General features: G+C 49.5%; 1 protein-coding gene across 6 annotated transcripts in view; it reads left to right on the forward strand.

The window, feature by feature from the left end:
* The first annotated feature begins 454 nt into the window (after window positions 1-454).
* Window positions 455-21,016, forward strand: part of PPARGC1B (PPARG coactivator 1 beta) — a 122,661-nt gene continuing 102,099 nt past the window's right edge. For all 6 annotated transcript variants that reach the window (XR_013531508.1, XR_013531510.1, XM_002744360.6 and 3 more), the window contains exon 1: window positions 455-581. Coding sequence is in view for 4 of the 6 variants with exons in the window: in XM_002744360.6 (XP_002744406.1) it covers window positions 504-581 (78 nt within the window). In the remaining 2 variants the exon portion in view is untranslated. The remainder of the gene's footprint in view (window positions 582-21,016) is intronic.

Genomic DNA, 21,016 nt, shown 5'->3' on the forward strand with positions numbered 1-21,016 from the left:
AAACTCAGTCCTCCATGGGAGTAAGGCCTGAGCTTTCTCTTCCTGCAACTGATGTGCCTTGTGGCTTCAAACGTGGTCCTTGTCTTCTTGAGCCTCAGTTTCCCCCGCTGTGCAGAAGAAGCAGGACCCGCCCAGTGCTAACGCAACGTGATTCGCTCTGGCAGGAGCGGGGGGCTGCCCGCATTGCTGCGCAGGCATCAAGCTGCTGGCTAGGGCACCGCCACCCGGCTGTCTGCGCTTTTTCCCCGTCTGAGGGCTGCTGGAGCCGGCCGCCGCGCCAGACTAGGCGCAGGAAAGTGGGTGAGCGACCCCCGGCTCCCGCGGGCGCCGCGCGGCCCCGCCCCCGCAGCCAGTGGCCCTGCGGCAGCCGGGGGCTCGAGCTCCGCCCTCCGCCTCCCGCCGGCCTTGCTCCCTCCTCCCTCCTCCCTTGCTCGCTCGCTGGCTCCCTCCCCCCGGGCCGGCTCGGCGTTGACTCCGCCGCACGCTGCAGCCGCGGCTGGAAGATGGCGGGGAACGACTGCGGCGCGCTGCTGGACGAAGAGCTCTCCTCCTTCTTCCTCAACTATCTCGCTGACACGCAGGTACGGCCCGCCGGGGCTGCGGGCCCTGGGCCAGGGGTACTGAGCTGCGGGGGCCGCAGCCGCAGCCGCCGCCGCCGAGGCCGGGAGGCAGCGGTGGGCGCCCTGGGGTACTGGGGGTTCCAGGCTGCAGAGCCCCCCTTCCAGGCGCCCTGCGATGCGCTCCGTTACCGGGGCTGGGAGCCGAAGGTCTCCCCGAGTGTGTTGGAGCGCTGGGGGCGCTACGGCCGCTGGGGAGGGTCTAGCCTTGGCCGCTTAGAGTCTGCCCCCCCGCGGGCAGAGCTGGGGGTATCGCGCTTCCTTGGGCAGGTGGAGGCGCGCCACGGTGTGGGGTACCCTCAGGCTGTCGCTGGGTGCTGGAGGCGCGCCCTCAGCGCCCGGCACTTGCTGCCGTACTTTCACGTGGACTTGTGGCCCCGGCACGGGCGCAGCCTCTGTCTCCGGAGTCCTCTAGTCCTCCAGCCTCCAGTCCCCCGAGTGCTGTTGCTGGCCCTCCGCGGCTCTCTACCCGCGCTAGCAGCGCGGAGTTTCCTGCCAGTTGCCAGCTAAAGGCACAGGGGTCTGCGGGGCACGTGGACATGCGGGCGGAGACGGCGTCTTCCTGGTTTCGCTATCCGGCGGAGCCCTCTGGGGGAAAAAGCCAGGCAGGATGGGGGCGGAAGGACTCTCTGGGGGCGCCTGGGTCCCCCTGCGGCGCGCGGTCCCGGCGCGCGCTCCACGATGCAGGGGGAAGGGAAGGCGAGGCGGAGTCCCAGGCTTTGGCTGAGACCGGGAGCCCCACTGGCGACACGCGCGTGACAGGAGAGAGTGCTCTGGTGTGCCGCGGGGTGGGGGGAGGCGAGGAAGCTGGTGGCTTGGAGACTGGGAGAAGGGTGCTGCTGGGACAAGCAGCTACCAAAAATGTCAGCACGAGGTGTGCGCGCCCCCCACCCCTCCCCCATTTTCCCCACCCAATGCCTGTTGCAAGCATAAAGTTTGGCTCCAGAGTTAGGGCTTTTTCTCCTGGCGCCCGGCTGCGGGTCACAGGGAAGCTGGGGTTGCAGCGGAACCTCGGAGGAGCCCCTGGGTGCTGGCACACGCCTGGGCACGGAGAGGGGCAGCCGGGCGGAACCGGGCGCGGCTCGCGGGGGCTGATTTAGTACCTGGAGTGGGAGCGCCGGTGCCGGCCCGTTTTGCATAACAGTGGAAAGGAGGGGGAAGGCGTAGATGGGGGGGAGGGAGGTGGGAGGAGAGAGAGGGAAACTTTGCTTCTTGTTATAATCTGCCAGTCTTTGGGCGGCAGCAGCTGTCATGGGACCGGGTGGGCGGGGAGAGGTTGCAAGCTGACTCCTTGCGGTGAAACGCGACTTGGAGGGGACGCCGCAGCCTAGACGTTCAGCTCCGGGCGGACTCCGGGTGGCGACTTCGGGCCGGCTGCTGGGACAGCGCGGCGTGGCAGGAAGCCCGCCACGCGGGAGGCAGGCCGGCCCTGGCCAGCTGCAGACGCCGCTGCGTAGGGGAGCCGCGGGGCCGCGTGGTCGGTGGCGGGCACGCTCGGGTGGGTTCGCGGTAGAGGCCGGAGGGGCTGGTGGCGTGTGATTGCGCTTCTCGAGGTAGGGGGAGTGTGTGGTGAGCGTGTTGCGCGCGCGCGTGTGTGTGTGTGTGTGTGTGCACACGCCGTGCGCGCCGGGCGCGTACCTTTACCTCTGACGAAACTGCGGTGGAGCTCCCGCCGCCGTCGCCAGGCTCCGTCACACGCCCCGCGCCGGTGTCTGCGCCGAAGGCGGGTCCCAGCCTCCGTACTCCCGGAGCCTAGAGCTTGGGGTTAGGGAGACTGACTTCGGGAGGAGGGGCAGAGTCTCTCCAGGGACGATTCTGTCCCCAGATCTCTCAATTGCCTGGGGGCGTCTCCTAATCTCTCCGCTGAAATTCGGATGAGGAGGGAGGCCTGAAATAGCCGGAGACTCCTTCAGGGACCCATTGCAAGAACTGTCCGCTTTGGACCATACCCCGGATTTAAACTCCATCTTCAGTGTTTGGCTTAGCAATGATTAATTATTTTGCCCTTTTAGCTACCTAGCGAGCCTAGCTAGCAGAAATATTTCACCCGAGGAAACTAGAAAATTGAGTAATCAGGTGTCAGCAGGAACAGTGCAGTGAAAGTTAATCTGGGACATTTGCTTTTTTTTTTCTTAACCACGTGACAGCCCAAGGATCTTCTGGTGATCTATGCCGGCCCAACTTGGGAAATGTAATTGATAGGATGAGCTTTGAGCCGCCCCTAGAAGGCTCGCACAGCCCAGCCGGAAAAGGACCTGGGCGGGCCCAGCGTGCGCCTCCTCATTTTACAGTTGGGGAAAGAGGCTGCGAGGAGTGAGCGGCTTGTACGGGACCACGCAGCCAGAGGGTGACAGAGCCACCCAGGGCTCCTGACTCCAGGTCCTGTGTGTTACCTCGAAATAGCACTGGACTTGGAGTCAGAAGGCCTGAGTGGAGTCACCTTCCCCACTCTCTGGCTGGGTGACCCTGGGGCAAGCCATTTGAACTCTCCAAGCCTCATTTCCTCCATCTGTCAAATGGGGCTGGTGGTGCGGCAAGAGAATCCAATGGCCTGGTGGTGGGGGTGAGCCGTGTTTGCATGTGAGATGTTCTGGTTGTGCCTGCAACCCCCTCTCCTCCCCCAACCTTACCCTCACCCTCCCCTCCTCCCTCTCTCTTTGGGAGCTTTGGGGACAGTGGATTAAATGGTAATTCATTGTCTCGGTCCCAAAAGATTGTTGTTGTCTTTGGTGGCTATTCCAGGGTTAGATTTAGAGGCAGGACTTCTGTTTAGGAGACTTAACTTTTACCCATTGGGGCCAAAGTACAGAAATTTAGCAGAACAAGGATTGTGAAAGTTTCTTGGAAAGCTTTGAGACATGGATCCCAAAGGACTGTGGGTGGCTTCACCTTTGCTCAGGCTGTGCCCGGACCCGGAGTGCCCTCACCCACCCATCCTGCTTGGCCTTCTCTAGTAGGCCCTCCCAGCCCCGAGCGCCCTGCTTTCTCTCCTCTGGTTTTCTGCATCTGTGTTATACAACCAAGCACTTTGTGTGAGTCTGGTGTCCAGTAAGATTCTAGCACTAGAGTTGTGGCTTTTATCATTGTGCCTGCATGGCACCTGTCAGCATGCTGAGCTGTGTTCCTTTGCTTAGCTCTTGGCTAGGCACGTGGATTACAGACAGGGGTGCAGCTGTGTCCTGCCAAGCAGAAGCTCCCAGGCTGGCAGGGGAGACAGCTAGGCAGCGAGTTATGGGAGAGAGGAATGCAGAGGGCTGCCGCTGTGGGCAAAGGCTTAGACCCCAAAGGCCACACAGCAAGCCCATACTAAATATGGGCTATTTGAAGTCTCTTACGGCATCAGTCAGACGCACAAAATGTCAGAGTTGGCGGGAATTGTAGAAATCATCTGTTCCAACCCCTCATGATTTAAAAATATTTATAGAATTGTTAGAAAATACTGCCAAGCATAAAGAAAAAAAATTAGAAATGTGTAACGTGACCCAAAGATAACCACTATTGTGATGTATATTTCTAGACTGTTTCTCTCTTGTTCATCTAGATCACATCTTGTTCTTAAAAAATAAGAGTCGCCAGGGTCGGTGGCTTATGCCTGTAATTATAGCACAAGGCAGGTGGATCACCCGGGGTCAAGAGTTCGGGACCAGGCTGGCCAACATGGTGAAACCCCGTCTCTCTACTAAAAATACAAAAATTAGCCAGGCGTGGTGGCACACACCTGTAATCCCAGCTACTCGGGAGGCTGAAGCAGGAGAATCGCTCCACCCCGGAGGGGTGGAGGTTGCAGTGAGCCAAGATTGAGCTGCTTCACTGCAGCCTGGGCAAAAGAGTGAAACTCCGTCTCAAGAAAAAAAGAAAAGTGGGGGTCATCTTGAATATACTGATTTGTAACTTGGAATCTCACTGTTTTGTAATTTGTTTTTTTTTTCCTCCTCCAAACAGTATGCTGTAAGCATCTTTCCACGTCAGTAAATATTTTGCTTAATATCTTATTGGTTATCTAATGTTTCATTGAGGATCGAACTGAATGTATTTAATCAATTTTTTACTCATTTAAGTTGTTTAATTTTTTTATTTTGCTATGGTAAGCAGTGCTAAAATGAATATCTCTGTGTGTATCTCTTCGCTCCTTTTTTTATTCCTAGAAGTGAAATTACTCCATCAGAAAAACCGTGCAGGCATTTTGCAAACCCATTCCTGGATTGCCTTCTAGAAAGATTGTACTTATTCGCACGCCAGCATATCTGGTTTCCTATACCCAGATAACTGTTTGATGTTTTCATTGTTTTTCATTTTTACCAGTCTGTTCATCAATAAATTCTATTACCCTTATTGTTTTAATGTGCATTTATTTGATTGCTTGTGATGCGGAACTTTTCCCCATATGATCAAGGGCCATTTGTGGTTCTGTGTTTCTGACCTTGGCCCATTTTGCACTTGGTATCCTGTCCCCTCGTTGTCCTAAAGCTGGGACTGAGCACTCAGAACAGACCCCTGCCACATGGAGAACTGAGAAAATGGCTCCAAACACCCCTTGGAGCCAAGGCCAACTTCCTTTTCAAATCAGTTTGTGGGCTTGGACAAATGTATAGTGTGTGGGAGCAGGTTGAAGTGTAGTCTTCACTGGGTGCGTCTGCCCATTATTCATCTGTATGAGACCAGGGCGAGTAACTTCTTCACCTGAGCCAGAAGGGGTCATGTTCACCAGAGACCTGGGCTCTATTTTCGTTGGGATTTCCTGGCTGGTGCTAATGATCAGGATGCCTGTGAAACCCAGGAAAGGCAATGGCCCAGCAGCGGGGCCCCAGGAGCTCATATTTCCCCTTTACCTTGGGGCCCTCCTCTCCCCAGCTGGTGCAGGCCAGGCAGACGTTCCACTGTGCCACTTGAGTCACCCTCTTCCTTCTTCCTCTGGAATAGTAGAAGAAAGACTCAAGGTGCAAGTGAGAAGCAGCCTTGCAAAGGGGGCTCAGGCTTGGAAACACATAACAAGAATGTTGCAGTGTTGATTCTTGTCTTCTCCTTCATCATTGTCATCATCAGTGATGTTTACTGAGTATCCCCTAGACCCCATGCAGTTTTCTTATCCTTCTGTTTGCACTACTACATTTCATTCTCAGAGATTGTGCAAAATGTAGGTGCTGTTGCACAGCTGTGCAGATCTTAGACAGCTTCAGAGAACTCACTGACTTGTGGAAGACTAATTAATTACCTTTGAGTAAGTAGAAGAGCCAGCATTAGTGAGCAGTGTTCCCAGACCACTTGACTCCAAGCTCCTTGAAGTCAGGGACTACTCTCTGTTTTTGTTCTTCATTGCTTTCTAGAACCTTGAGCAAATGAAGGCACACTGATTGTATAGAAAGAATGCAGAACTCTTAGGTCCCTCTGCTTCTCTAGGCCTGAGTTTCTCAATCCCTGAAATGAGGATAATAGGCCCTAACTCTCAGGGTTGGGAGTGAAATAATACAGTGTATCTAAAATGAGCATTAACCTGCTGCTCATGAAACTTGGAATAATTCTCTCTTCGAAGCACTTTTAGAAGGACAGGATTAATTATGAACCTAATTTTCATGCATGCAATCTTTTTTTGTGTAAAGAAGAGAAGCATAATTCTTATTATGTCAGGGTGAAGGGAACCCAAATAAAGTCATTTGGAAGAAAATGATCAGGGTCAGTTTCTATCTGTCTTCCTTCAAGGTATTCGGAGTGCCTCACATCCATCCCACTGACACTCAGCTGATGGAAAATTGCTTGGCTTGTCCTTTCTGTTCTTTTCCCCTTCTGATCTATGTTTTCTTCTGTTCATAACTAGATTCCTGCTGTTACTACCAAACAGATCTTTGCCACACCAGACTTTGTCTTAGCCCTGATGGCAGATCAGACCTCTTAGAGTGCAGCAGTCTGACATCAGTCTTGCGCTCACACATCTCCCATAGTTCCCCAGTACTTTTTAAAAAGACTTTATTATTTTAGAGCAATTTCAGGTTCACAGCAAAACTGAAAGGAAGACACAGAGATCTGCCATCTCTGTGCCCTTCCCCCGCAATGTGCATAGCCTCCCCCATTATTAATATCCCCCACCAGAGTCGTAGATTTGTTATAATTGATGAACCTGCACTGATACATCATCATCACCCCAGAGTCTGTAGTTTATGTTAGGGTTCCCTCTGTGGGTTTGGACAAATGGATAGTGACAGGTATCCACCATGGTGGCACCACACAGAGTAGTTTCACTACCCTAGAAATCTTATGTTCCACCTTTTCATGTCTTCTGTCCCCCAGCTCCTGACAACCACTGATCTTTTTACTGTCTCCACGGTTTTGCCTTATCCAGAATGCCGTATAGTTGGAAGCATGCAGTATGTAGTCTTTTCAGACTGGCTTTTTTTTTCACTTGCTGATAGGCATTTAAGGGTCCTCCATGACTTTGTTGGCTTGATAGCTCAGCTGTCCAATATTTTAAATTAAAGCCTAACTTGAAACCTGATTTCTAAGGCCCTTCAGGTACTTTAAGTTGGAGAGTTAGGCCCTTGACTTTATCTTGAGCTGTTTGCTCTTACTTTGGGATCCTGTACCTCCCCAGGAAAACCATGATTTTCCCTTCTGGAGGCTTAGACTCAGCTGCTCTTTTCTGTGTCCTCTGTCTCCATTTCCATGATTCATTCTGCGAGCCCTGCTCACCAAGCATTGTTTTGGCGATACTTTCTCCCTGCCCTCCAAGCCAGCTGTTCCATCATCTGTGTGGCAGTAAGCAGGGCCAGCAGAGCACTGACCTTGAAATCCCCTTACTGGGTTTGAGTCTTGGTTCTGCGATTTGCCAGCTTCGAGGCCTTTGGCAGGTCACGTAACCTCTCTCAGCTTCCATTTCCTCAAGTGGGAAGATACGATGATTAAAGTTGTTGTGAAAAGACTGGGTGTGGTGGCTCATGCCTGTAATCCCAGCACTTTGGGAGGCTTAGGCGGGCGGACCACCTGAGGTCCGGAGTTGGAGACCAGCCTGGGCAACATGACGAATCCCCGTCTCTACTAAAAATATAAAAATTAGCTGAGCATGGTGGTGCATGCCTGTAATCCCAGCTACTTGGGAGGTTGAGGCAGGAAAATTACTTGAACCAGTGAGGTAAAAGTTGTGGTGAGTTGGGATCATGCCACTACACTCCAGCTTGGGTGACAGAGTAAGACTCTGTCTCAAAAACAAAACAAAACAAAAAAGATTGTTGTGAGGAGTCAATGAAAATTGAATAGCAACATGGATTTAAAGCACGTGGCACATGCCTGGCATAGAATAAGCACCAAATAATAGATATATCTCTTCTCATATAGATCTCATTAAGTGTTAGGAAATCACTCTTGGAGGTTAAGTTCCACAAAGACAAGGATTTTCATTCATTTCATCCCCCTTGTTTTCCACCACAATGAATAGATCAGTGTCTGAAACATAACAGACATGGAGTCAGTCCTTACTGAGTGAATGAATATGCTAGACTATGAGCCTCTTCAGGGCAGTCACTGCTTCTTGTTTTATATCTTCAGTCCATGTGTTCCTGGGAAGGGATGGACTAATACAAGTCTGGTGGAATGAGCTGGAATGTCCTCTCCTCACTACCAGCCCTGTCATTTTAGTGTATTTATAGCCTACCTGAACTTTAAGCCCCCTCTTGAAAGGCCGTCCTCTCTGGAGAAAGCCTTGAAGCTAACTACTTCTGCGTCCACCACTCACATGGCATGTGCCACTTACTATCCCATGGTATCTGGTGTGTGCTTTTAATCCTACAACTGGACTGAAAGCTCTGGGAGGACAAGAAATTATTTTTATCCTGGACTAGCACTGTGGTTGCCCAGAAGAGTGTTTTATATGTTTCAATGTCAGGTTCTCTGAAAGGAATTTTGTATTTGAAACATTTGACTATGGAAAATGTCAACTCATACAGAAGTAGACAGTAGGGAGAACAATATGGCGAATCCCCATCCCTCCATCACCCAGCGTCCACTGTAAAAGACGTGCAGCCACTCTTACTCCATGTCATTTCATCTGTGACTATTTCAGTGCATATCTGAAGAGACTTCGGAGTGCCATTGCATGGATTTCTCCCAATAACTGTGAGGTTGGCTTTCCCCTTTTGTACGTGACGAAACTGCAGGGAGGTTGGGTCAGTTGCTCAGGGTCTCAAAGCTAGTGAGCAGCTAGCCTGGGATTTGAACCTTGGCTATGAGCAGCTCTCTCTCCTTCCAGGCTTGGGGCAGGGGTCCTTGGAGATAAAAGGTTCACCTTGCCTTTTCCAGAAGAGAAGACATTGAGGTCCAGCTGCTTAGCTGGAGGAGGCCCAGGCCTGACTTCCTGGCAAGTTCATTTCCAGTTTCAGGTCTTGGGGGTGTGGTGGGCCTTAGCTCTTGGGGAGGGCCCAGGGAGGGTAGTCCTCTGAGAGACACCATTGCCCTGGGTGGCTGTGGGACCCTGGGGCAAGTTCTACCACCACTCCTGGACTGACGGCATTTTCTTCCTTCTCATGTCATTCCTAAATCCCAAAGGTCCCACTGCACCCCTTGCAGCTGACCATGAGTTCTCTCATGAGATTCTCAGACTTACCCAGTGAGGGAGGCAGAGCCGAGGTGTCAGCAGCTGGATTCACAGAGCTCAGAGAGGAGGGGCCTGACCTGAGGTCACCCAGTTGGGCTGGACACAGGGTTGACAGGCTCTTGGTGGCATCTGGGCTCCTGTACGCGCACCCTGCTCTTTCCTCAGGATAGAGACCGAATTCCCACCCAGATCTAGAGTAGGAGACAAGACCTGAGAGACTTTCACAAATGGTAGGATAAAGTCATTGATTAATTACCCCCAAAGGCCTGTAATGACTGTTTGGTGTTTTAGGTAAGAAAATAAACATTTGCCTTAATTGTTTGTTTTAGTGGCTGAGAAGGCTCTGAATTGTAGGATTGAGATCTGCTTGGGGCAAAGCCCTGTGAGCTTGGCAGAGAATTTCTTTGGGCCTTCCTTTGCTATCTAGGAAATGGGGCCCACAGTAGAATATACTTTGAAGGGTTTTAGTGAAGAATAGTTGAGGCAGTATCTGTAAAGTGTTCAGAAATGCTCAATGAGTAGTAACCCTTGTTAATATTAAAAAGACATACATGTAATGCAGACCCTGCCATTTGTCTTCCCCCTGAGCTCCTGGTCCTTGATCTAGTCAAGGCCCTGAGGTTCCTCTTGCAGAGCATTTTTTCCTCTCAACTTCTGGGGCAGGTGACGAGGGTTCCTATCCGGCCTTAGCAAGTGCCACAATACTGACTTAGGAAACCACATCTAATGAGATGCCACTTGAAGAGAGGAGAAGAAATACCCCAGAGTGGTTCTGAGCTCTGGGCTTTGGAGTTTTAACTGCCTATGGTTTAAATCAGGGCTCTACCACTTACTAGCTGTGTGACCTTGAGCAAGTATCTTAACCTCTCTGACCCCAGTTTCTTCATATATTATTTCCCAGATTGGGGATAATAATAGTATTCTTTCTGTAGGATAACTTAATATAGCTGCAGCCGGGCACAGTGGCTCATGCCTGTAATCCCAGCACTTAGGGAGGCCAACGAGGGCGGATCACCTGAGATCAGGAGTTTGAGACCAGCCTGGCCAGCATGGTGAAACCTCATCTCTACTAAAAATACAAAAATTAGCCGAGTATGGCGACACATACCTGTAATTTCAGCTGCTTGGGAGGCTGAGGCAGGAGAATCGCTTGAACCCAGGTGGCAGAGGTTGCAGTGAGCCAAGATTGTGCCATTGCATTCCAGCCTGGTCAACAGGGTGAGACGCCATCTCAAGAAAAAAAAAGATAGCTGCAGATAACTCTGGCAGCATCACCTGACATATAGTAAGCACTCAATAAATGGTAGTCACTAGGATGATGACAACGATGATGATGTAAGATATAAAACACACAAATGTCAGTTTGAGCTTTCTGGGAGTTGGGAGTCCCTAGAGACCATCTTGCTTAATGCCCTTACCTTGAAGGGAAGAATCAGACTAGAAACAGACCAGAGGATGCCTTCAGGTCACTCAGCAGTGGCAAGACAGAGCCCTGGGCTGCTTTCTGCTTGGCCAGGGCTGGCTCTGAGTAGCTGGGACTCAACTGTCTGGGATCCACTGTCTGGGAACTCAGCCGGGCAAGCTCTGCTTGGCTGAGAGATAGATGCTCCCCTACAGCTCTGCAGCCGTATTTTTTCCTTGTGATTGCCTGGCAGAACACAGTCATTTAGCAGAGGGAAAGCGAGGAGATGTTAGAAACCAACCAGGCCCTGAGCAGTTGCAGCAGCCGGCCCACGAGTCACTCCCTGATGTTGCCATGGCAAACAGCCTTGGCAACGTGGCTGCTCGCGCCTTTATTTCTGGTCTCAGGCTCTCTGCAAGGAAGTGTGGTACCCAGAACACTGGGGAGGGCCCTGCTCTGGATCCTTGGTACTAAGGGCAACCCGGCCTTCATGCTGCTAGCAGTCACAGACCACAGCAGACCCTGCTCAAAACACCTCAAAACCCTGCATGGCTGGTAGAAGCAGACTACTGGGAATGGGTTTAAGGCTTCCAATGCCCGTTTTTCTGACTGTCCATCTATTTGTCAAATACTGTGTATGGCAATGCCATAGTGTACCCACTACTGTAAGAGCACAGCCACATAATATTCTTAACATGAACCCTGGTGTTAAGGGTCCCCAGGCAGGCCTCATCTTCAACTATGTCGATGATGATGATGATGATGATGATGATGGTGAGAACATCAACAACTACTATGCCCCCTTCAAGAGATCAGGCCCTGTGTCATATCCTTCATGTGTGTAATCACATTTAATCTCAGAGGAACCCCATGAAGCAGTCCAACTGCTATTCCCATTTTACAGCTGGGCAGACCTAGGTCAACCCCAGAGTTTGTGGCGCTGGTGCTGTTCTGCAGCTCCTCTCCTATACCAGGCAATCTAGAGCACATGGTCCTAACCCCTGCAGTGTGGCTAATCTGGCTGAGCACACAGAAAGGACTGGAATGGGGTAACAGGAGGCATCTGTGGTGTGGCTGGGGTGGGTGGTGGGGCCTGTACGCTGCCTCAGCTGTGGGGCTCAGTGGAAATCACTATATATAGGTAAGAGGGCAGGGAGCTCAGAGTAGTGCCCCCACAGCCAAGATGCGGGGTACAGAAGAGGTTTGTATGGGGAGAACATCCATTTGTTAGTGCCCACTGTGTGCCAGGCCTGTTCCCTACTCTGGCCTTCCCTGGAGCCTGGTTAAATGTAAACTGTAGCCTTAGCCCTTTATAACCTTCGTTTATGTGTTCTTTTTTTTTTTTTTTTTGAGACACAGTCTTACTCTGTCACCCAGGCTGGAGTGCAGTGGTGCGACTCAGCTCACTGCAACCTCCGCCTCCCAGGTTCAACTGCACCCTCTGCCTCCCTTTAATCTCAGAGGAACCCCGTGAAGTAGTCCCAGTGCTATTCCCCTTTTACAGCTGGGCGGACCTAGGTCCACCCCAGAGTTTGTGGCACTGGTGCTGTTCTGTAGCTTAAGTGATTCTCCTGCCTCAGCCTCCTGAGTAGCTGGGATTACAGGCGTCCACCACCACGCCCGGCTAGTTTTTGTATTTTTAGTAGAGATGGTATTTCTCCATGTTGGCCAGGCCTGCCTTGGCCTTTTAAAGTGCTGAGATGACAGGCATGAGCCACCACGCCCTGCCGTATTTATTCTTTACTGTTCCCTCTTCTTTACCCAGTTGGGACTGGAGCTCCCTAAGGAAAGGGACCTCATCAAGCTGGTTTTTCATCAAATTCCCCAGTGACTTAACAGTCCCTGGCACACTGTAGGCTCCAATAAATAGTCGTTGGATGATGGAACGATGAGCAAACGCTGTTCGATCTTTCACATTTGCCTGTTTGCCTGACCCCAGAGGTCCTTCTTTGTGCCTGGAGTCATGTTAGAATTTGTGGGTGAGGTGAGTGTGGGAGTATCATACCAGTCCCCACAAGGAGTCCCCTGCCCTTGTCACCAAGGTAAACCTTGCACACAATGGATCAAAGGCAAACACTTGGTGGAGCCTCCAGAACCCACTATCAGAATATACCTCCAGCGCACAGATCTTTGTGGAATAATAAACCACTGCTAGGAATCCAATCTTTCCAGGTATGGCTCTGCCTCAGCTGGGGAGGGGCTCAGAGTTTCACGAGTCTTGGTATCTGCAGGGAGATGTCTGGTCAAATGTCCCCACATCTTCCCATGGGGATTGAAACCAGCACCTTACTCTAGGCCTCATGCACATGACCCACCCACTTGCTCCAGAGAGAGTAAATGGGTGGTATCTGCAGGGAGTCTTGGTATGTGCAGGGAGATGTCTGGTCAAATGTCCCCACATCTTCCCAGGGGATTGAAATCAGCACCTTACACTAGGCCTCATGCCCATGACCCATCCACTTACTAGGCAGGCTGCCTGCACTCATGAGGAAGGAACAGAAATCCAGGGAGGTGAAGGGGCAAGAGAGGACTTGGGAACCAGTGACCACAGTGTCCAGCCCAGGAAGATTAACCCCCATGCCATGTGGATCTTCCCTTGCTTGGAATCTCCTCCTATGTTGCACCCTGTACCTTTCCTCCTTAGGGCCAATTTGCTCTTAGTTTGCACAGGGTTCTTACAAGCTTGGCAGCCATGTCGAGGCCCCATGACATGAGAAGCAGCACGTTGGTTCTGTTAGTGTGTGGCTATGTAGGCACGGGGTGAGAGGCGAGGTTCTACCAGCGGCAGACACATGGGCTCTAGCACCAAAGCCAACCTGAGGCCAATTAGTGAGGGGCTGAGGGGTTCTGCACACCTGTCTTCTTCCTGAATACATTACTATGCGAAAGTGCAAAGCTCATTGGTGATGAAGCCAGTGTATGTATCGTCTCTGAGGAAAGGTACATGCTGTTCAGCGTTCTCTGAGAAAGCAAGAAAGTGTGAAGTACATTTTGGAATTACCATCAAAAATAGGAAGTCTATCAAAAGCAGGCAAAAGTTTCAGCATTCAGAGTTATTTATAACTTTGCATATTGTGAGCATACATAATTCCTTGATGATGCCAGATGAATGAGTTAGTCTAGCCATCAAGCTTTCTTTGAAAGTTGATGCAATCTCTAGGTATTGCCTTTTATGTTTCCAAGGCTGCATAGGGTAGTAAGTAGTTGGGCATTAGATAAATGCCGATTGGCCTCAAGAAACAGTGGCACTTGATGATTCTTCAGAGCTTGGGCTTTAGAGTCTGTTTGATTCAAATTTTAGCTTTGTGACTTTTTTTTTTTAAGACAAGGTCTCACTCTTTATTGCCTAAGCTGGTGTAATCAAGGCTCACTGCAGTCTCAACCTCTTGAGCTCAAGGGATCTTCCCACCTCAGCCTCTTGAGTAGCTAGGACTAAAGGGATGTGCCACCCACCACACCTGGGTAATTTTTTACTTTTTGTAGAGACAGGATCTTTCTATATTGCCCAGGCTGGTCTCACACTTCTGGGCTTGAGTGATCCTATTGCCTCGGCCTCCCAAAGTGCTGGGATTACTGGTGGGAGCCAGTGTCTGTCATGAACTCTGCCTATTCCCTCTGCTCTTTCTTTCCTGCCTCAGTGTGGGGCACAGGCTAGCATTTAGGATGTGAATGACCAGGGAATAGATCGAAAGCTGCTTTATAATGATGCCTGTGCAGAGCAGGGCAGCTTCTTTATCAGGTATTTCCATTGGATCTTCACATCAATCTTATGTCATAGGCAAAAGGAGTATTCCCATTTTACAGATGGGGAAATAGAGGTCCAGAGAGTGACTTGGTAGGATCCTGCCAGTAATCAGTTTTCACATATTTGTCTTTGTTCCTGTGTTTGTCCTCCTTGATCCTCAAACCCACCCCCACGTATGGGACAGCTCTTAGGAGGTGGGGGGGTTAGGATTACTGTAAGAGGTGAGTAGGTTGAAAGAGAGGAAGAAGAAGGCAGCCTGAGAGAACACAAGTCACCTGCAGACTCGCAGACCAGTGACAGTTTGATTTATCAGGACCTTTAAAGATCGGGGGGTACTGGCCATGGTCCTAGACCATGAACTAGCTGAGGAGTAGCAACAGAACTAGAATCCACTTCTGATGCCCAGTTCATGCCATCCCATCTCTATGTGCTGCTTCTGTGGTGAGTTCAGGGTGCGGCTCCACTGATAATAGAATTAGTATTCTAGCCAGTGTAGTGAGGCCTTTGCACATACTGTTCCCACTGCCAGGAATGCTCTTCCCAGGCATTGCCATGGCTTGCTGCTTCCTCACCTCCTTCCAGTCCTGCCAGGTGTCATCTCCTCAAATGACTGCCACTCTACTTTCTGACTCTATGATTTTGGTTGTGATATGGTTTCTTATATGAGTGGAATCACAGTATTTGTCTTTTCGTGGCTGGCTTATTTCACTTAGCATAAGGTCATCAAGGCTCGTTGCTGTTGGGGCATATGTCAGAATTTTCTTCCTTTTTCAGGTGGAATAATATTTCACTGAATATGCCACAATTTGCTTATCCATTCATTTGTTGATGAACACTTGAGTTGCTTTCAGATTTTAGCTATTGTGAATGATGATGCTGTGAACATGGGCACACAAATATCTCTTGGAGACCCTGCTTTCAACTGATTTGGGTATATGCCCAGAGGTGGAATTTCTAGATTGTATGGTAGTTCTATCATTAATTTCTTGAGGAACCACCATGCTATTTTCCTTGGTGGCTGTACCATTTAACATTCCCAACAACAGTGCACAAGGGTCCCAATTTCTCCACATCCTCTCTAACACTGTTTTCTGTTTGCTTGTTTTTTCTTGAGATGAGCTTTGTTCTTGTTGCCTAGGCTGGAGTGCAGTGGCACGGTCTCGGCTCACTGCAAACTCCGCCCCCACCCGGGTTCAAGCGTTTCTCCTGCCTCAGCTTTCCAAGTAGCTGGGACTACAGGTGCATGCCACCATGCCTGGGTAATTTTTGTATTTTTAGTAGAGACGGGGTCTCATTATGTTGGCCAGGCTGGTCTTGAACTCTGAACTCATGATCCTCCTGCCTCAGCCTCCCAAAGTGCTGGGATTACAGACATGAGCCACGCGGTGCCTGGCCTTGTTTGTTTTTTTTTAATGGTAGCTATCCATAGTGTGAGGTGGTATCTTATTGTAGTTTTAATTGGCATTTCCCTATTGACCATCTTTTCATGTATTTATTGGCCATTTGCGTATCTTCTTTAGATAAGTGTCTTTTCAAGTCACTGCCTGTCTTTTAAAATTGGGTTGTTTGACACCTGCTGTAGATAACGGGGGGTGATGGAGACAGCAAACCACCATGGCATGTGTGTACCCCTGCAACAATCCTGCAAGATCTGCACAGGTACCCCAGAATTTAAAGTACAATAAAAAGAAATTGGATTGTTTGTTTTTTGTTGTTGTTATTTAGTTCTTTTTATATTTGAGATATTAATCTCATCAGATCTGATTTGCAAATATTTTCTCCCATTCTATGAGTTGCCCTTTTTTTTTCTTTAATCATGCCACATAATTTTTAATTATGTACAAAGATCTAACACGTTACCCAGAGACCATTTCACCCGCTGCTCTGTTTGGCAGCCAGTCTTTTGTCTCTCTCTTTAGCAATGGTGAGGCGGATACCTTTTCCTCGGGGAAGAGAAATCCATAGTTTGCTGCCCTTGCCAGTAACAAAAATGTTGGAAAGTTGAGTGGCAAAGCTGCTGCCATTGGCATCTTTCACACGAACGACGTCAAAGATCCAGGGTGCCTCTCTCTGGTGGTGATCACACCAGTTCTTCCCAGGGTAGCACCTCCAGTCACCATACACAAGGTTACCAGTGGCGAACTTGATGAAATCGGTGATCTTCTCGTCTCCAAATCAATCTGAATGGGCTCATTCACCTTGATGAGGGGATTAGGATAGCGGATGATGCGAGTATCTTGAGTCACCAGATGAGGGATTCCTTTTGTGCCCACAAAGATTTTTCTCAACGTAGCACAACTTGTACATGGCCTCCTCAGGTGTAATACGAGGTACAGCAGAGCAACCGTCCGTGTCATGGATCAGACAGAAATTCTCTCCCATCTTGTCGATGCTGATGACATCCCTGAATTCAGCAGGGTAGGTCATATCAGTTCAGACCTTGCCATTGATCTTAATGAACTGCTGCATGCAAGTCTTCTTTACCTCATCTCCTGTCATGCCATACTTAAACCTGTTACTTAGGAAAATGATGGGGAGACACTCTCTGAACTTGTGAGAACTGGCGGATGGATGAGGAGCAAACACATTGGTCAATTTATCCAGCATCCAATGCTGTGGAGCTGCTATCTGCTTCAGATGCTTCTTGGGACCACGAGCCATGCTGCGTTTGGCAAGGAAAGAGGACGAGTCACCTTTTTATTCTGTTGATAGTATCTTTTAATTTACAAAATTAAAGCATTTCCATGTAGTTTAATTTGTCTATTTTTTCTTTTGTTGCCCCTGCCTTTGGTGTCATACCTAAGAAATCATTGTTAGGTCTAATGTCATGAAGCCTTTGCCTGCTTTGTTTTCTTCGAAGAGTTTTAGTTTGAACTCTTTCATTTACATCTTTGATGCATTTGGAGTTAATGTTTATATATGGCGTTAGATAAGAGTCCAGCTTCATTCCTTTGCATCACTGAATGTGTCTTGAATGAGTGAATAATTGGCTAAGGCCTTAAGCTGTACAGGCTGCTGAGCTCACCTAAGCCTCACAACAGCCCTGGGAGAAAAATACTTTCAGCCTCATTCTTCAGGTGAGCCTGAGTCTCTGAGGGTGAGTGTGGGGCCTGGGGACATAGCTCCTTTGCTGACCATGCCACACAGAGGTCCCCAGGGCCCAGCAGGCAGGCATGACTGGGGCCCCGCCCCAAGAAATCATGCCCCAGTGCCCCAGTGCCCTCATACCACTTTCTCCTTGGGGTTGGGCAACAGCTCTTCCCTGTGCTGTGGGCGTGGACAGTGGGTACCTGCCCAGCAGGGCCTGGGGCCTCCAGCCTTCTCTAGCACTGCTCTTTGTCCCAGTGGCTGAAGGAGTGGCAGCTTGACTTGTACTTTCTGGTCCACCCCCAACAGGAATGTGTCAATCTCCCCCTGTGCCTGGATCTACACCTCCCTGTGGGGTGGGGGGTGGACAGTGGGCAGGCACCATAGCAGGCAAAACCAGAGGACAGTGGCGGTGTCTTGAGTGGAAGCTGCTTTGCCAGAGGCCCATCTCCTTAGAGGCTAGAGCAGACCCAGGTTGGTGGATCACGTCCCAGGGAGAGCAGGGTGGGCCTAAGGAGTGGGTGAGGAGCCAAGCCTCCTTTGCTCAGCTGCCTGCCAGAAGATTTTCAATGATCTAGTATCGAAACAACCAGAGGAGGGGCAGTTCCAGCCCGTTCCAGGTGATGAGCACAGCCCAGGGTCTGGGTTTTGATGGCCAGCGGGAGGCAGCCGAAAACAGTGAAGAACAGAGCTCTGAGTCAGGGCCTGAGTCCAGGGTCTGTCAGTTACTGAGTGACTTAGGGTGTGCTACTTATTCTGCCTGGGCCTTAGTTTCCTCACCTGTGAAATGGGGTGATGATATATATCTCAGTGGGCAATTGAGTGGAAAAGATGAGAAGGTACAATGTCTGAAAAACTAGGGCAGTGTCTGGGTGCTATGATCAATCATAATGACAGTTACCAGTGACCTGATGGTTTATGACAACTTAGTGGAGGAAGCCGTGCAGCAGCCACTTCCTGTGCACGGAAAACTGGTTTCAGATTTGAGCAAGCCTTGCACCCTGCCTTGGATGAACAGATCTGCAGATGGCCATAGAGGGTGCCCAGTGCAGTGTCGAGACAACTTCTGCAGCAGAAAGGGTATTGAGGGATGAGCAGGAGCTGGCCAATAAGATAGGAGAGGCCTCCTAGCCAGGGACCAGGCTGTGATGAAGGCTAGCATATCATGTGGCTGATGACTGAGAAATGAGTGAATAGGTGGGAAGCTTGAAGGGAGGCTTTGAGCTGACTAGAGGACTCCCAGTGGGGGTGAGGAACAGGCAGGATGAACGACCTGTCTGGAAGAATCAGAAGAAGGAACACCAAGATTCCCGTCAGAGAAACTAGCTCTGGAAAAGGGGAGCGGTCTTGGGAAGGTTTCAGAAGGAGAGGAACTTTGAGAGTGCCGGAGTCTTCCCTGGGCCTTACAGGCAACATGGAATGAGTGGTATCACCCTGTGGCCTGCACAGCTCATCCCCAGGCCCTAGGAGTAAGTGGGAGACATGCAGGGATTTGCCCAATGATCGACACAAAGACTGGGGCACAGCTTCTCATTTGTTGTTCTGACTCAAGCCCCTGACCCAATAGAGCAGGAATTGGTGGGGCCACGCACCATAGAGCCACCAGGCACAGCCCTTAGTAAGTTTAATGATGCAGATGAATGATACTTAGTGCCATCATAATGATTATTACTCCCATGGACCTTTATACATGTTAGCATGTCACTGCGAAATTCACACAGCATTTTCACATCCACAATTCACATCCTTGTGAGGGTTTTCATTTCTGTTTTGCAGATGAAGAACCCAAGGCCCAGGGATGTGAAGTGACTTACCCACTGAAGTCACTGTTGTAGGAACTGGAAAGGAATGTGAGACTTGTGGCCCCTCAGGTCCACCTGGTTGAGAAGAAAGATGTTTTTTCAGAGGAACCCCTCAGCTACTCCTGTCTGAGTTCCCTGCATTATCTTGAATTCTCCTGGGAGCAATGATCCCCAGTCTTTTCTGAGTTGCCACATCCTGCCATTGTATGATTTTGCAACAGTTGCAACTGTGAAACGCCCCCAGAAAACTGTAATCTCCATTGATCTCTATGTAATTTAGAGTTAGGGAAGAGAAAATCTTGTTTCCAGAATTTTGCATCTGTGCTGGAAATAAGAGTGTCACGGTGAGACTATTGTACCTGAAGTCTGGAGGGAGGCCTGGGTTGTTCCTCTTTTCTATATGACCTTGGACAGGTCTTGCCCCCTCTCTGGGCCTGAATTTCCTAATCTCTGCCATCCTGTGACATTATCTTTCTAAATTGGAGCTGTTTTAAAGTGTCACAAGTCTGGGATTATGAATTGTGGGAGCTGTTGTGCTTTGGTAAACCCTGCTTGGAGCTGAACTACCAGCTACTGGATAGAGAGGGAGACGAGTTCCTGGAGACAGATGGGCAGATGGAGCGAGGAAACAGTCCCATCTCAGATGGACAGTGTACTTTCCTTCCACCCAGTGGATGAAGTCAGTGTAGGTTCTTAACTCTCCGGGTATGTCCCCTTTCCTGGTGACAGGTGCAATGCTGACTTCTCTTTGAACTGCAAGTTGGAAGAAATTTGTCATGGGATCATGTGCCTTAAACGAGTGGGTTTGGAAGGAGGAAAAGGCGGAGGAGGAACTCCAGGCAAGAGAATCCCTGATTTCCAACCTCCCCAGTGAATCACGGAACATTGGATAAGTCATTCATGGGGGTGGAAAGATTGGGAGAGAATTGGGAACTTCAGGCCAGTTTTTTTTTTAAAGGAGCAAGTCATTCAAAATCCTCTACTGACAAATGATATCTACAATGATTTCTTCTTTTTTCCATAGCATTATTTTATCCATCTTGAATCATTTTTTAAAATCTATAAAACAAACTTCCTTTTAGCTCTCTTCTCTGTTTTAGTTAAAAAAATATATATATGTTAATAGGGGAAGGAAGGTGTTAGTGAATACTCAGACATCCCAGGGGTCTGCAGACTTGGCTGTGGATGCCCTTTGAGGCTCAGAATGACCATTCTTGGGCCCCGGCCCCTGGTGCCTTTCACACAGAGCTGCTTACAGAGCCGCTGCTGGCTCAACCATGAGGTCTGTAATTATTTAAAGAAAGCTCACATCAAGTGGAAAAAGAGTAACCACACTTACCATACCATGTGGCCAATGGGCAATTCAATACCAAAGCCATCTGATTCCCTCTGGCCCACACCAGCTGCTGGATTTTGCAGGCGGGTGGATTAGGTGACCATGGGACTGACTGGCAGGTCCAAGTACCCATGATGGGTGCCTGTGCAGCCAGCCTGGCCCAGCTTCAGCCTGGGAGACGGGATCTGTGTACATCCAGCGAAAGCTTTACAGAACAAGTTAATGTAAAAGCAATTTTGTAGAGTAAAAAAGAAGCTACAGATTATGAAATTTAAAACTTAAATGTTTTCTAACGCAGACATGTTTAATTGCACTATAATTTATCATTCATACCAAAGTGTTTTGGAGAAATAACCTTAGATTACTTTTTAATTTTATATTTTGGTTGTTTTGTTTAACAAGTGTAATTTATATTTTTTGAAAATTAATATTTAAAAATGTTCAGTATT

The sequence above is a fragment of the Callithrix jacchus genome, chromosome 2 (genome assembly GCF_049354715.1).
Source record: "Callithrix jacchus isolate 240 chromosome 2, calJac240_pri, whole genome shotgun sequence".
Taxonomy (NCBI): domain Eukaryota; kingdom Metazoa; phylum Chordata; class Mammalia; order Primates; family Cebidae; genus Callithrix; species Callithrix jacchus.